We start from the raw sequence: 17,050 nt of genomic DNA on the forward strand, positions 1-17,050 counted from the left end.
CCTCTCCGTTCGGCTTTCTGCGAAGTCGTTGCGAGTCCACAGGCGTGGGTCGTGCGCAGGTAGTCCACAGTGTCTGAGTTTATTGCATCACAAAATCTAACCAAACTCTCCAAGGCAGTGAACTTTCTCATCCGGGCAATCTCATGCACTTGATCAACAGATGCACCATACGCCAACATTCGTATAACAGCTGTGAACTTTTGTTCGGGAAGCAGTCCCAAAACACCAGCACAATTTCTCTTTTGAACAAATTATTCATCATAATTGCAAATATCATGCATGATTTTATTGAACAAATGTTGTTGCATTCTATACCTCCCTCGAAAATGAACATCAGAGTACAGAGATGTTGGGATAAAATAATCTTCCATAAGATTCTTATCCCGAGAATGCCTATGTCTGTCAACATTTGGGGTACGGCCTTCATGTGAACCACGACTGCTCTGGTTTTCTTCATCAAGCATGGCCACAGCCATGACAAGTTGCTGATCTAGATCTCTCTGTGCTCTTTTGCTTGCAGCTCGTCTACGCCTTCTTTCTCTTATTTCTCGCTCTTGACTCTCCAAAACCTCCTCCATGTCTGACATTGTGAATGGAAGATGAAATATGAAATCTAAAATCTAAGAAATGAAATTTTTGAGAAGATGTAGTGTGAGAGGTTTGTGAGCTGAGCCTTTGTTTTATAGAAAAATTTAGGTCGATAGACATGACACGTGGCGCAAATTGATAGGGTGAAAATCTTATCCGAAATTTGAAATTCAAATGAAATGTATCTGAAATGTGAAATTCAAATGAAATTTATCTGAAATTTGAAATTCAGGATGACACGTGGCGCAATTTTATAGGGTGAAAATCTTATCCGAAATTTGAAACTCGGATGAAATTTATCTGAAATTGAAATTCAGATGAAATTTATTTGAAATTTAAATTCAAATGAAAAGTTGAAATTCAAATGAAATTTATCTGAAATTTGAAAAAAAAAATTATCTGAAATTTGAAACCAAAAATCTTATCTGAAAATCTTATTCGAATATTTTATCAGAAAATCTCATCCGAAAATATTGTCCAAATTAATTGTTTAGGTAAACAAATTTGTGAAAAAAAACAAAAAATTGAATAGTACCCTCTTGCCATGGCAATTGCTGGAAGTGCAACTTACTTTTTGCAGGGCAGACACTATTCTCGTGAATAGTGTCACCCTAGCCCCTTGCCATGGCAACATTCTCACTACTGGAAGTGCTCTAAGAGCAACTCCACCCATATTGCCCTTAGCCATGGCAGGGGGGAGCTAGGGCAGCCACTATTCACGTGAATAGTGGTTGCCCTTGCAAAATCAGAATTTTGTGTTTCCACCCATTGCCCTAGCTAAGGGCAATTACTATTCATTTTTTTGTTTTATTCACAATTTTATTTACCTTAATAATTAATGTGGATAATATTTTCGGATAAGATTTACGGGTTCCTACGTGTCAAGACTATTCATAATCGGATAAAATTTCGGGATAAGATTTTTTGGTTCAAATTTCGGATGAATTTCAAAATTCAAATTTCAGATAAATTTTTGGGTTCAAATTTCGAATGAATTTCAAAATTCAAATTTCGGATGAATTTCAAAAATCAAATTTCAGATACATTTGGGTTCAAATTTCGGATGAATTTCAAAATTCAAATTTCAGATAAAATTGGGTTCAAATTTCGGATGAATTTCAAATTTCAGATAAGATTTTCATCCAATGAAATCAAGCCACGTGGCATCTTTATCTTGCCAAATTTTTCTATAAAACCAAAGGCTCACCTCATACCTCTCACACCACATCTTTCAATATTTTCATTTCTTAGAGTTTAGCATTCATACTCCATTCATTCTCAATGGAAGAATATAGGAGATGCTTGGAGAGGCATGAGAGAGAAAGAAAGGAGAGAAACCGTAGAGCCGATGAAATGAATGAGTTGCAGAGGCAAGTTGATGAACAAGTTCTCATAGCAGTGGCAATGGAAGAGGAAGAGAACCAAGGTCGCCGCCGTGGTTCACAAGTCGGCCGTCGCCGGAATGTGGACAGACATAGGCATTCTCGGGGTAAGAATCTTTTGGAAGATTATTTTATCCCAACTGCTTTGTACAATGATGTTGATTTTCGAAGGCGATTTAGAATGCAACCCCACTTGTTCAATAAAATCATGCATGATATTTGCAATTATGATGCATATTTTGTTCAAAAGTGTGATGCTACTGGGGTTTTGGGCCTTCTGCCGGAGCAAAAGCTTACAGCTGTTATACGCATGTTGGCGTATGGAGCATCTGCTGATCAGGTGGATGAGGTTGCCCGAATGGGGAAGTCCACTACGTTGGAGGCTTTGGTAAGATTTTGTGATGCGTTGAAAACTCACACTAGGGACTACCTGCGTAGACCTAATCCTGGACCTCCAACGGCTTCTACAAAAAGCCGAAGCTCGAGGATTTCGGGAATGATTGGTAGCATCGACTGCATGCATTGGCAATGGAAGAATTGCCCAACTGCCTGGCAAGGTGATTACGGAAATAGGAAAGGCACAAAAGTATCATCACTGAAGCCGTTCTGGCTTCGACACATGGGTTTGGCATGCTTTCTTTGGAGTTGCCGGAAACCAAAATGACCTCAACGTCCTGGGTCAATCTCCGGTCTTCAACGATGTTTTGAGCGGCCAAGGCCCCAATATTACCTATGAAGTCAACAATACAGTCTACCAGACGGGGTATTATCTAGCTGACGGTATCTACCCAAGGTGGACCACATTTGTCAAATCCATTTCGAATCCCCGATCCCATAAGCAAAAATTATTTGCTACTTATCAAGAAGGATACAGGAAAGATGTCGAAAGGTGTTTTGGCATCCTTCAAGCTCGATGGTTGATTATTCGAGGTGCGGCTCGTTTGTTTGATCAGGAGATCCTCCGGAGCATTATGATGACTTGCATCATCCTCCATAATATGATTGTGGAGGATGAGTACGATTATGATGCTGGAGAGGTCTATGAACCGGATCCAATAAACACGGCCTTGACCCGGATTTATGAAAGGCCCATGGGGCCAAATGGAGAACCGTTTGAGCTGGAACCGTTGGTGAGAGACGATCGTATGATGACCCGGATGATAGATCGATATACAGAGATGCAATCTTCCTATATTCATGAAAGCCGTCAACTTGACTTGATAGAGCATTTATGGACGGTGAAAGGGAATGAAGATGAATGATGGAGCATAGATGCTTTGGTTATGTTTTAGGCCTTATGTTTTGGTTGTGTTGTTTAGTATTGCTTATGGTTTGGTTGTGTTGTTTTTTTATTTATTATTGTGCCTTGTTTCTAGTTTTTGTTTTGATTTGAATTATGTTGTGTTTGATGTATGGAATATGTTGAATAAAATTGTCTTTTATTAAAAGCTTTGTTTATTAAATAAAGAAATCCAATACAAGTCATTAAGAATTACTACTACTAAAATAAAAAACATGAAGTACACCAACTTTAATAGAAAACAAGAAAATTAAAAATACATAAAAGGTATGCCAACTAATTTAATGGTTTTGATCATTTAACCAATCCGTGTTGCTAGGCCCATCATCCTGGAAAAGTCTTCTTCTCATAACATCCCTTCGTTCTAGCTTCCAATATTGTTTTGTATCAGGGGACATATGGCTTGTATCCATCGCCATAGTTTCCCGATCCGTCTTCTCCATATCTTTTTTGCGCAAATACTCCTTTTCTCGTGCACACTCGGCTTGAATTGCCACCTCCATTTCTTGGCGTTTTTGCTCCAATTCAAGTCTTATGCCGTTTTGCCTTGCAATTTCCTCCAAAAACTTTGAATTATGATTGCTTGAATTACCCGTTTTCTTTGCCTTCGCACCCTTTCGGCCAATGGGCCTCGGTTCCTTTTGGATGGGTGAGTCTTCACTCATAGGGGAATCGAGAGGTGAATCCGATGTCGTTGCATCACGGAGAGGCGTCTCGTTTAACACAACGTCGGGACCCGTTGGAATAATATTGAAGCGTTTACAGTGTTTCACCACCTCCCAACATTCATGATGGGTGAATTTTTTTTTGCCACCCCCGGTTGCACCGAACCACATCTGTGCTTGAATGAGCTATTTAACAAAAAAATGGAAATGCAATAACTATTTAAGATATATTGGATATGCAAGTAACAAAATAAAAATAATGGAAATGCAATTAACCTTACAAATAAATTGGAAGTGCAAGAAATATGAAGAAACAATTGGAAATGCAATAAATATTAACAACATATTGAAAATGCAAGAAATATTAACAAAATATTTCAAATGCAATAAATATTAACAACATATTGAAAATGCAAGAAATATTAACAAAATATTTGAAATGCAAGAAATATTAACAAAATATTGACAATGCAATAAATATTAACAACATATATATATAAGGACATTAAACTTAATGATTACGAAAATTACAAAATACTTACTTCGTTAGTACGATTTTCCCCACTTCTATACAAATTCATCGCTTTTGCCAAGGCATCTCTCCATTTTGCCATCTCTTTGTTGAGAAGTTTCCACCTACTCGACAATGCCATTTCCGTACGAGTGGAGTCCGGAATTTTTTCGCAAAAATCGGCATGAATTTTTTTCCACATATGGAAAAATTTCATCTCATTGCCTGACAAGGGACAATGACAAACTCGGAGCCAAACCTCACACAAAGAAACATCTTCCATGGTGCTCCACGCCCCTCCGGTTTCAATAGAAGAAGCCATAAAAATAATAACTAAAATTACAAGGTGAAAGAGATGAAAATGTTGAGTGAAGAGTGAAGAAAATGTTGAGTGAAGAGTGAAAAATATGTTGAGTAATTGTAGAAGTAGAATAAAATGTATGAGAATTGGTGTTGAAAGTGAAGGGTATTTATAGGTATTTATAGGAAAAAAAATCAGAATTTTTTAGGATTTTTTAGTATTTTTTTAAAAAAAATTTGATTTTTTTTCATAATTTTATTGTCCAAAAATCGCCAGCCGTTGGATTAAAATTTGGAATCAAATCGGAGAGGGACTGCCACGTGGCTTCCACCGTTGTGGTGACGTCGACGTCGGCGCGGTTCAAATTTTTACCGTTGGCGCATGCATTGCGCACCAACGTTAAAAAAATTGAATAACGCGCGGACGACGGACGTCGTCATGACGCGTCACCTCCACCGAGTTTTGGACCAGGGCGAAGTTGCCTTGGGCCCGCCGGGTTGGTGGGTCCCACACTTCCCCGGGCACTGGAACCATTTTTTGGCTTTTTCCCCCTCCTCGGGTGGGCTGCATGGTTGGACTTGCTATAAGGGAGGGAGTGTTAGAGAGTGTGGGTTGAGGAGGCGGGTGAGGATGTGATTTAGAGAATGGGGTTTTTGGTTGGTGAGAGAGAGGGGGTTTTAAATATAAAGCCTTTGTTTTTTTATTTGAATTTTTAACGTTTAACCTTTTTAATTAATTAGAATGTTCATGAAAGATTTATCTGTATTTTTGTTTTTTTTCCCTATTCCATAATTCCATGACAAACAACTCACATAGATTATATGATGCATTTTTATTAAAGTTATACATTCTTTGTCTAGGGTTTTTTTATAACATATATTAGCAAAAATACACTTGAAAAATAGCTCACATATTATTATTCTAAAATCGTACTACTAGATATCTTTCACTTTTTTTATTTTTTTATTTTTTTCAATTAATTTACCAGATGCATTCTCGAATTCTGAAAATGCAAATTCGTTTTCATTCTCTAAAAATATTCTTAGAAAATATCATCCAAAAACATTACCAGACGGGCTCTAAAATTTTTTCCAGGAAAATCAGGACTGCTTTAATTAATAATTAAATGGTATTTTATGAATAATGGTGGTTGGAAAGATAAGATAGTGTTTTTTTAAATTTACATGGTAAATGAGAAAATAAAGTGAGTGAGGAAATGGGAGGGGAAAGAAGTAGCCGCACTCAAAGAAATAGATAAATAGAATTTTAACCTCGTCTTTTGCGCTTTTCTTATTATTTTTCTTGATGGATTTTCTCCCACGGGCTTTTGGCCTTCGTATATGCGCAAATTACATCCGGCCCTACATCCCAGCTTAGTAGAGAAACACAGGAAACAACCAAAGTTCTTTCCCATTTGCTGAAACTCTTCAAAACCCTAGAACTATAAAATTTCCGAATACACAGCGTTTTATTGCTCCCTCTTTCTGGTAAACCTAGGGTTTCGACAAACCCTAGCTCAGAGAACCTTGGCAAGCAATTCTGAAGCCAGCGATGGACTTCGACGAGTACGATTATCTGGAGAAGACTGTACAGGAGAACGACGAGCGGGACTCGAAGAAGAAAACGAAGAAGGACGGAACCGAGAAGAGTTACAGAAAAAGAGAGGTTGACGACGACGTTTCGGTCGGTGCCGAAGATGAGGATAGGAAGAGCAGTAAGAGGTCGAAGGGCGAGTACGAGAATGGCCGCGATAAGGATAGGCACCACAGAAGTGGTAGAGAGAGGGAGAGAGAGGGCGAAAGGGACAAGGACCGAGATCGTGATCGCGAGCGGGAAAGAGACAGAGACAGGAGTAGTAGAGACAAGGACAAGGACAAGGACAAGGAGAGAGAAAGAGAGAGGAGGGAGAGAGATAAGGAGAGGGAAAGAGAGAGGAGAGATAGAAGAGAAAGGGAGGAGAGAGAGAGGAGAGAGAAGGAGGAGAAAGAGAGGTCTAGGAGGAGTGTGAGTCGATCCGAACGTGAAGAGAAAGATAGGCCTCGCAGAAGTAGTGACCGTGAAGAGAAAGAGAGGCCTCGCAGAAGTAGTGACCGCGAAGAGAAAGAAAGGCCTCCCAGAAGTAGCGACCGCGAAGAGAAAGAGAGGCCTCGCAGAAGTATCGACCGCGAAGAGAAGGAGAGGTCTCGCAGAAGTATCGACCGCGAAGAGAAGGAGAGGTCTCGCAGAAGTAGGAGCCGCTCTGATCGTGATAGGGAGAGGGAAATTAGAGAAAGGGAACGAGAAATTGAGTTGAGAGAGAGCAGGTAATATTAGTATTGATAATATGATTGTTTGCTTCAATTGGGTTGTTTTGTGATGTTAGGTTCTCATACTTTATCTGGTTTGCTCTTCTTAATGCCCGTGTTGGTACTTGCATAAGTATTTTGTATGGTAATGTGGATAGTTTTGTGGGAACTACACGCATTATTTGTCTCGCACCTTCAAACATTTTTTACTTAAGCAACCGCTGTTCACTCGGAGTAGTTACAATGATGTTTTTTTTTTCAATTTTACTTTTAGATTAGGAAATTAATAGTTAAGAATGAATCGAGCTTTGGCCCCAGGATTGTTTGCCAGAACTTTTCTTTACCAGGGCATTATAGTTTTTGGCTGGTTACTCTCTGTTTTAAAAGGAATTTATGATTAGATTTGACATATATCATGTTTTGCTGTGTTAGGTATTGCAACTCTCTCTTGTAGACCAAGATTTTGTCCTTCTCTTCTTCAACTGTTAATTATTACTTGCTGCGAGGAGTATTGAATTTTTTTTTTGTTTTGGAGAACGTATTGAACTGTTAAAATTTGGAGAAAGTATTAAATTTCAACTGATATACAGATATTCCGTCATCTTAGTAGCTGTGATTTCCTGTCAAGGTTCTTGCTAATAGTTAGAGACGTATTACAGTTAACAATATAATAATATGTTCATTACAGAAAGGGGTTCTTTTGCATGCCAACAAGTACATGGATTATATTAAGGAAGGGTTCTTGCCCTTTTTAATGCACCATAATGCCTAGGTTATGAAAAGTAATCCTTAAACATTTCATTTGAAAATGATAATTATGTTATAGTTTCAAATTATTAACTGTGTCAAATGACATTCAAATGCCAGGAGGTTTAAAGACAAAAAAGAAGCGGTGGAGCCTGAAGCTGATCCAGAAAGGGATCAGAGAACTGTTTTTGCTTACCAGGTATGTGGCTTGTGCCTTTGCTCTTCAAGAAATTTATTTTAATTTTATTTGCAATCAAGTCTTAATCCTGATTCTTTTTTAAGGGGTTCTTGGTTTTCTTAGAAATTTTAGGGCCCGTCTGGTAACGTTTTCGGAGAATGTTTTCTGAGAATATTTTCAGAGAATGAAAACAAGAAAACAAATTTGCATTTTTAGGAAATAAAAATGCGTCTGGTAGATAATTAGAAAACATGTTTAGAAAACAAAAACAATGAAAACGTGTCTGGTAGTACAATTGTTTTTCATGTGTATTTTTACTAATTTCAGTTCTACTTTTTTTAAAATTCTGATATTTTTAGAGGCCAAAATTATTATAAACAATGAAAATATGTCTGGTAGTACAAATTGAGAATAATATTATGTGAATTATTTTTCAAGGGTATTTTTGCTAATTTCTGTTTTGAAAAAATATTTTTAAAAATGTATAATTTAACAAATGAAAAATTCTATTGTTTTTTAAAAGATAAAACTATCTTTTTTCTGCTTTCTTTTTTCTTTTTTCTTTTCTCCTTTTTCTCCTTTTCCTTCTTTCTTTCTTCCTCTATTCTTCCTCTTTCCTTCCCAGACCCGTTCCTTTTTGTTTCCTTCTTCCTCTTCTCTACTTTCTCTCTTCTTCTTCCTTCCCTCTTTTTCACTCACTCCTCCTTCCTTCCATTACATGAATCCCATCAACCCATCTCTCCGGTTCCACTAATTAATGGTTGTGGTGGTTAGATTGGGTGGTGATGGTGGTTGAGCTGGGTATGTGGTGGCTGGTTTCTCTCATCTCTCCCTCTGCAACTCTCTCTCTCTCTTTTTTCCCTTTCCCTTCTTCTCCCTCTTTCTGATTCTTTCTCTTCTTCTTCTTCTTCTTCTTCTTCCCCTTTTTTTTTTCTTTTCTTCTTCCTCTCTGTCTTTTTTTTCTTAGTTGCAGATTTGTGTGATTATGAGTTTTTTTTTTCTAGAAGTTTTGGGGCTGATTATGGTTGGAAGGAGGAGATTTGATTGTTTTGGATATAATTTGATTGGATTGTTTGCTCAAGTGACGGAGGAGAGTTGGCTTTGATTTGGAGAGACTGAAAACAAAAACGCCGAAAACGAAAACGACTTTCTGGCGTTTTCAACATTTACTCATACTTTCATTTTCATTCTCAGAAAACAATTTCAGCTTGTTTCTCAAAACAACCCACCGAACACGTTTTCACGTGAAAACAGAAAACAAAAACAGAAAATGGCCCTTGAAAATGATACCGAACGGGCCCTTAGTTTTGATTACAGATTAATGCTATTTAGTAAATGTTGTTAAGGGATCAGTCAGACTCACAATAAAATAGTCAGAATGATATGAGAAAATTGAGAGTTTATTTCAAATGTTAGGATTTTTAAAGTCAAGTTGATGTTTACAGATATAAAATTTGAGCTGATAAATGCAGAATGATTGTTGATATGGGAACGCAATGAACCTAACCAAATTCTTTCCCTTTTGCAATTTCTCTGACTATTCTTTGGTTGGTTTAATCTGGTGATGACAGATGCCACTGAAGGCAACCGAGAGAGATGTTTATGAATTTTTCTCAAAAGCGGGCAAGGTTGGTTGAAATTCATTCATTCTTTTAGATTATTAGATAATTTTTTTCCCTTTTGACGAAGGTTATGTTATATTATATATAACCAGGTTTGCTACCTTTATTTTCTCATTTTGTGATATCTGAATTAGGATTCTAATCTTTTAATCCTAATACCTGATAATAATTACAATGTTGTTGCATGAGACACTCCTTCACACATTATGGTTGCATGTTATTGAGATTCATTTGCTTCCTGTTGCAGTACATGCTCCTCTGCCTTCAGTTACGAGTAATATAATGACTTTCTATTGTCTCAACATTCTGTATATGTGGGGTGAGTGAAAATATGCAAATGAGTTATGCGGTCACGTTGTGAACACCCCAAACTAGGTGCTTTATCACGTAGTGTCAATATCTAAAATATCTCTCTATAAGCCACTTTTCTTTCAATACATGAATTTCTATTTGGTCTTACATTTTTGTTATTGTTTCTTTCTTCCCACTTTCAGGTGAGGGATGTACGACTGATCATGGACAGGAATTCTAGACGGTCAAAAGGAGTTGGGTATGTGCATTTATATGAAACTATATTATAGTCATGTGTGTGTACTTTGTAGGATAGTTTGCATATCATCCTTTTAGAATCAAGTTTAACAGTATTCTTAAATGGACTAGCAATGCGATAATGATGAGGGATGGTGGGAATACCTTGCAATCATGTTTAATCAATTCATGCTGCGTACTCAAGGTAGACGACAAAAACCTAATTTTTATCGTTTCCCGCTTTCTTCCTCTTCGTGTTTCCTGCTATAAGGGCACCGTTCTGCATCCCAGTGCACCTTTTCAAATTCTTCATTTAATGGTCCTCCCATTCTGTTGTGGAAATTGGTAATGACTTAGTGGAGTTTATTTATGATAGCAGATTTTCTGAATGGTAAAATTTTAAGTGGGTGGCGCGAGTGGACAGTTTTATCTCGATTTCCTTTGGTTCTGGTATTTCATAAGTTCAAAGTGTGGTTGACATCTTAGTGCTCTTTCCAGTCCTAGTTAAGGCTTATTTGGAAGTTCACTGTTAATTTTCATGATTTGGTTTTCATTATCAAACTTTAGCTCATATGACTGCTTTTTTATTTTCCCATGTGCCCTATCCTATTAGTGTTTTCTTGTAGATCTGTTTTTAATGTAGTACTCATGTTTTTGTTTTATTGTGATGAGCTAACATTATCTTTTATATGAGTCATCAGATTCATCAAAAGAAATTCAGCTTGAGCTCTCTGCCCTAGAGTTTTTGTTTCCCTACATCTCTTTGATATATGCTTTGTAAGTTTTTATTGCAATACTTAAGGTCTTGTATGTTCCATCAAACTTACTGTGTAGGGCCGTTGATACTGCAGGTATATTGAGTTTTATGATGCAATGTCTGTGCCAATGGCTATAGCTCTCTCTGGCCAACTACTTCTAGGACAACCTGTAATGGTAAAACCTTCAGAGGCTGAAAAGAATCTTGTTCAGTCCAACACATCTGGTGGGGCCGTAGGTGTTGCAGGACCATATGGTGCAGTTGATAGGAAACTGTATGTAGGGAACTTACATTTTAACATGACTGAGACTCACCTTAGAGAGGTATTGCTACTTGGTTTGTCATCTATGTTTAGTTTTCTAAATATATGTTTACTTTTATGTGTAAACAACATAAGCAACTGTCTGGCAAGAGGACATTTCCCTATATGGACACTTATATATGCATGTGCTCTCTGTGTAGGATGTCCTGTCTTTCTTAAAGGCAGGATGTGTTGAGAAAACCTCACATCTTTTCAATTTTCTTCAACTTTGGTCCCATTTATTATCGACAGTGTTGATTATTTAGGGCATATAATGGTCCCTTAGAGTTTCAATTTTAGGTTTTAAATTGAAGCTAAAATTGAAGCGACTAATCGATCCGAGACTAGAAACCTTAAGTTTATGCTCTAAGTAATGAATCTACACTATGAAACAATCAACCATGTCAATAAATGGGACTACTATAAACTAGGAGTTGTTAACGGTATTTTTTATCTTCAACTCTCTAATAAAATTAGGAGTTCTTTCCTGACAATATTTTTTTTATTTATGTTGAATGCTCAGATTTTTGAACCATTTGGTCCAGTGGAACTCGTGCAACTTCCCCTTGATCTTGAGACAGGACAGTGCAAGGGGTTTGGCTTTGTTCAAGTCAGTGATTACTTCCCATTTTCTGTTTAGAAGATTTTTATGTTGGTTGGTACTTATTTATTTGTTCATTATGTTTATAGTTTGCTCATCTAGAACATGCAAAGGCAGCTCAAAGTTTGAATGGAAAGTTGGAGATTGCTGGTCGAACCATCAAGGTTGGTTTGCATTTTTTATTGTAGATTTGTAGGGAAGTTGGATATTACAAGTTTCTAGAGGGAAATGATAGCTTTAATATTTGTGATTTCTTGTCAGTATATCTGGTTATACCTTCATAACGACTTTTTTTTTTCTTTTGTGGAGATCCCATGTTAACACAGTTATTGGACACTGTATGTAGGTTTCATCTGTTACGGATCATGTTGGATCACAAGAGACTGGAGCAAAATCTGCAGACTTTGATGATGATGATGGGGGTGGTTTGGTGGGTTTCAATCTTTTCATTATGTTATTGAATGTTAGTACTTTCATGTATATTTTAAGCACTAATATTGATGTTAATGGAATAACCGAAGGTTGACAAATATAAGTATCAACAAAATATCAGTTTTCAGACTAAATGATGGAAATTTTAAATGAAGTATTCTGAAAGAGCATAAAATACTTCCAGTAATTGTTAAAAATAAGGGAACGTCAAAAAATATTGATATTTAATACTAAGCATGTGTATATATTATATATCAAGGGATTGACCTATGCAGTTTAGTAAATCATACTTTTGGATGCTCGGCTTCCCTTAAAGCAGATTAAAGGAACTTATAAATGACATGGAAAGGGGAAAAGGAAAGGCTTTTTCCATCCTCCTGGATTGCAGAATTACAACAAAACAGATGTTATCATGGAAGGATGGAGAATCCTGGAACAGTGAATTTCAATTGTGGGAGCCATAAGTTGCCTGTTCTTGAAGTGTATAATATGAATGAATAATTCAATTTCTACAAATGTGACTTCCTCTGATGTGAAGCGTCTTTCTTTGCAGTCTTTAAATGCCCAATCGAGAGCATTGCTAATGCAGAAGCTGGATCGCACTGGTATTGCCACAAGGTTTGTCTTCATTATTCTTCACTGATTTCAGATAATTATGTCATGATCTTGTTTCTGATTGTTTCTCTTTTGGCAGTATTGCGGGGTCTCTTGGAGTTCCAGTGCTGAATGGGTCAGCACCAAATCAACGAGCTGGTACTTTGCCGATCAATGGCCAAGCGGCAGTCTCTGCTCCAATTCTTCCGGCTACAGTTATGCCGTTTGCAGTCACCGAACCCATTGGAAACCCCAGTGAATGTCTACTATTAAAGAATATGTTTGATCCAGCCACTGAGGTCTGTGCTCTTTAGTAAAGATTGTTCTGCTTTCCTTCGAAGAAAAAAAATTTGTTTTGAAATTTAATATTATATTGCAGAGGGAGCCAGATTTTGATATAGACATTAAAGATGATGTTGAAGAAGAATGCTCGAAATGTGGCCGGGTGAAGCATATATACGTGGACAAGTAAGTGCATAAATATATATACATACTGGTTATGAAAATATATTATAAATATCTTGTTTGTGTGACAGTATTGGAAGATGTCGTTTGTATTAATGAAAATATCTTACAAATTTGGGCATGGCACAGATTGGTTTTGGAGGTAGGTTGAGGCCCAAGCTTCCAACCAACCAGACCTTACCGGTTTGGGAAAATTGGAAACTGAAACTGACTGAAGAAGTTTCAACCAAGCTACCCCAACCCGATTCAATAAGGGTTGGGTTGTTCAGTTTCTGGGTTGTGCTTGAGCGTGGAAGCATTGAAAAAACAACATAACCCACAAGAAGACTACAGCACTTGAAATAGAGAGAAACCAGAAACAACTTGTTTTGATTTAAAGCAGGGAAAAAAAGAGAGGCTGTTAGAGAGAGGGAGAGAGACCATAAGACGGGGTGTGCAAAGGAAAAATAAGAAGCATGAAAGCACATACTGAACAAAAACAATCTCCCATTGGACATAAAATCAAGCATGCAGTGCATATAGAGTTTGTTATTCTCAACAGTAAAAATTAAAAAAAAATCCTAAATCACCTCAATAGATAAAGCACAGCAGATAATGAAAATCAATAGGGGTCTTTGAATGACTGGTGAGACTTGATGGGATGGAAGACTTAGAGAAGAGAAACTAGTAGGGATGGGCAATGGGGTACCTACTAGGGGGTGGTGGTGGTGGTTGGTACCCATTGCCCATCCCTAGAAATCAGAGGGGTTGGCAGCTGGGGATGGGAAATAAGGATTAGGGTCAACAATAAGAGCATGTATTGGGTGTTAGATGTGCTGGCTGGGTTGGTTTAAAACACTTGTGACCTGGCCACTACACCAAAGTAATCTGGGGAGATTGAAAATATTTTAAACATTTAAGGGTGGTTCAAGGACCAACCTGTATCTCCTGCTTCGGTTGGACAGGTGTGTCTGGTTCATTAGAAATTCACCTGCCTCAATACAAATTGATAAGATGAGCTTACATATTGCACTAGTCAAAACCTTTAGTTGGCACGTTTGCATGTTGCATCTGATAATGTAATTGTTACTTTTGTCACTTTATTAGCCTTGAGGGAGGCCCCTTTTAAAATCCTTTGGTGTGTTTATAGTACTTTCTAAGCATAAACCATAGAGCGAAAGGAGGATTGGATAGCTCCTCAAAACCCTTATGACAGAGAACTCGAACATAAGTTTAGTTACGTTGAGTAATGAAATATTTTAATATTTTCCTGGTTAAGAAACAAAGGTTTTGTTAGAATGCTCTCCATTTTCCGATATTATTTCAGTTTGATGATGTGGACAACTGCTTAGAGTACACAGGCTATTCTTGCAAGCATGCGTCTGCATACATGTTTGATATGGGAGAGGAGGATGTGGATTTCAAAATTTGAGAAGTTCTTTTCCATCCTTTGTTTTGTTTAAATGCAGAAACACTGCTGGTTTTGTGTATTTGCGGTTTGAAACTGTGGAAGCAGCAGCTGCAGCGCAACAATCTATGCATTTGAGATGGTTTGCAGGCAGGCAGATTTCAGCCCTGTTCATGGTAATCTACCTTGCCCCTGACGGAAGTTTATTTTTCCATTTCTGATGTCAAATATGCTTTTGGTAATTCTTGCATGGGTCTAAAATAATATAGTACTAAAGACCTTATGGACACACCTAGAACTGAACTCCCTGGTGGATTTTGAATCCATAGGTTTTACAAGATGCATTGACTTTACCTTTTGGAGTTCCTTCTTGTATCTGTTTAATTAAATGAATTATATCGTTTCTCATTGACATTTGGTCTGTGCTGCAGCAACCGCAAGTGTACGAGGCCAGGTTTGGAGCGTAGAATGGAGTCAAAGTGTCTTTGTGGAGGTGTTTTTAGTTTACAGCTAGTCATTTCTTTGTCCTCTTTTTATTTTTATTTTTTTGGGTCAATTTCTTTGTCCTTTTAGGATACAAAATTTCCTAGTTTTGATCCTTACACATGTATGATTACATCGAATGCATGATACTCGCTTGGTGGAAGAAGTGTGTAATTTTGTACTCCAACCGTCTGTTTTATATCATTAACTAATATTAAGAGTTTAATTTATCTGTGCTGGTGTTTTGAATCTTACGAACTCCCTGTTATTTTCACCTTTGTGAATGGCGTTGTCAAACAATATGCGTAGTGCCGGAGACACCAACCGGCTGAACTTCTAACTAACAGCCCGCCCACTTCCATCCACTTCCATAGAACAGTACTGTGGCAACGTAGACCTTAGTGGTCATATTGGATCCTTGGGAACATGTTCATAAGATACCAACTAGGGGTGGGAAAAGCAGAAGGCCAACTCAACAAAACGAATTACCGATCTAGTTTTTGAAACCCATCTGCAAGTCTAATCTCATCCTCACGTGTCTTACTTTCCCTCATTCTTGCCTAACTTCATCTCTCTCTCTCTCTCTCTCTCTCTCCTTTGCTCTTCGCCCTTCTTTTTCTCGTCTGTGTATTATATCTCTCTCATGGCCTCTTCCTTGACATGTAACCTTCGATCGACATGGAAGATGACAAAATCAAGGACCTCATTGCCAATACAACATGATCTTTCTCATCTTTGTGCTACTGTTGCTCTTCTAACTCTGTCTTGATAAATACTATCTTCGAACAATTTTAAGGGGTACGCTGGTGAAATCCATGTGTGAAACTCAGGTGTATCTTTTCCTGAGGTTGAGATAAAAGCTTATGGCCTATTTTAGCTTCGGAGAAAATTATATGATGGTGCTCTAAATACGAGTGTCTATATTCTACTATGTGTATGCTGGCTAAATATATGTTATGATGTGGAGTACCTAGGTCGATGACTTTAATGCCTGGTTGGGGACTGACTCTTAACTGGAAAAAGAACTGTTTGGATGACGGACTGGAGTGCTTATTTTTTCACTCTAGTCTAATCATGTTTATCGTATTTTGTAACTAATTTCTAATGTTATTGTTAAAAGCTTAAGTTGGGTTATCACGAGACTAATTTCCTCTTAGGTGAGTACAAGCGATAGTCTAAACTACAAGGAGATGAGGTCTACCCCTAGGCCCGTTTGGTTCACGGAACGGATTTGAGGGGAAATCACTTTCCATGTTGATTCATCATGCCAAGCCTAATAACATCTTGATTCATCAAAGCAAACTCTCATGCCAAGCTTGTGCAACATCAATACACCATCTCCAACTCTTCGTCTAGCTACCGGAAACATTAGCACAAAACACGCAGCCGCTAGAAGAATAACGAAGTACTCCCCTAGGACTTACTTATCCCTCGGGATGCTTTGGGCCTAGTTCTTGCTAACTCAAAAAAAAAAAAGGGACAACGAATGCTTGATTTACCACTCTATGGCAGTCCAAGAATCAAAAAGCCCAAACAAGCCTTCCAATGGAAAAGGACCCCAACATACCCATATGAAATCAAATAAGAAAAAGAATGCATTTAATGCTATATTGTAATTCTAGGTAGGGGTGGCAATTTACACGACCGATACGACTCGAAACCAGCACGAGAAATTAGCGGGTTCAACCGCCACGATAAAAAAACAAGTCAATTTCGGATCAACTCGTTTTGACCCGTTTAATAAACGGGTGGGTTTCGGATCAACCCGCTAATCCGCTATAATACCTGTCTAACCCGTTTATTAAACGGGTCGTGTCAACCCGTGTACAACCCTCTAACCCGCTGAAAAAATGAAGAGAAATGGAGACTTCAACACACACACACAAGGGGTTTCAAACCCCTACCACCCTCATTTCTCTCAAG

The 17,050-nt window shown here is 37.8% G+C and overlaps 1 protein-coding gene and 1 long non-coding RNA gene across 2 annotated transcripts; one reads left to right on the forward strand and one right to left on the reverse strand.

Moving 5' to 3' along the window:
- Window positions 1-3,402: 3,402 nt before the first annotated feature.
- LOC148920730 (uncharacterized) lies at window positions 3,403-5,037 on the reverse strand. Its single transcript, XR_016128514.1, has 2 exons — window positions 4,478-5,037; window positions 3,403-4,121 (listed from the first exon to the last, which is right to left on the reverse strand). It is a non-coding gene; the product is annotated as an uncharacterized LOC148920730 (long non-coding RNA).
- A 1,112-nt stretch (window positions 5,038-6,149) lies between these two features.
- On the forward strand, window positions 6,150-15,357 carry LOC103330955 (Splicing factor, CC1-like protein). The gene is made up of 13 exons (XM_089044400.1): window positions 6,150-7,050; window positions 7,900-7,978; window positions 9,529-9,585; window positions 10,074-10,129; window positions 10,959-11,187; window positions 11,689-11,775; window positions 11,856-11,930; window positions 12,113-12,196; window positions 12,752-12,816; window positions 12,893-13,091; window positions 13,172-13,260; window positions 14,706-14,820; window positions 15,076-15,357. Exons 1-13 carry the CDS (start codon window positions 6,299-6,301, stop codon window positions 15,109-15,111), a joined length of 1,923 nt encoding a protein of 640 aa, XP_088900526.1. The 5' UTR covers window positions 6,150-6,298; the 3' UTR covers window positions 15,112-15,357.
- Window positions 15,358-17,050: the final 1,693 nt, after the last annotated feature.

The sequence above is a fragment of the Prunus mume genome, linkage group LG1 (assembly GCF_029339155.1).
Source record: "Prunus mume cultivar Tortuosa linkage group LG1, ASM2933915v1, whole genome shotgun sequence".
In the NCBI taxonomy this organism is placed as follows: Eukaryota; Viridiplantae; Streptophyta; class Magnoliopsida; order Rosales; family Rosaceae; genus Prunus; species Prunus mume.

Bases quoted from the DNA above. Each gene is read 5' to 3' on its own strand.
- LOC103330955 (XM_089044400.1), top strand. From the start codon at position 6,299: ATGGACTTCGACGAGTACGATTATCTGGAGAAGACTGTACAGGAGAAC. The intron at 7,051-7,899 runs GTAATATTAGTA...TTCAAATGCCAG, and splicing joins ATTGAGTTGAGAGAGAGCAG to GAGGTTTAAAGACAAAAAAG. The intron at 14,821-15,075 runs GTAATCTACCTT...TCTGTGCTGCAG, and splicing joins AGATTTCAGCCCTGTTCATG to CAACCGCAAGTGTACGAGGC.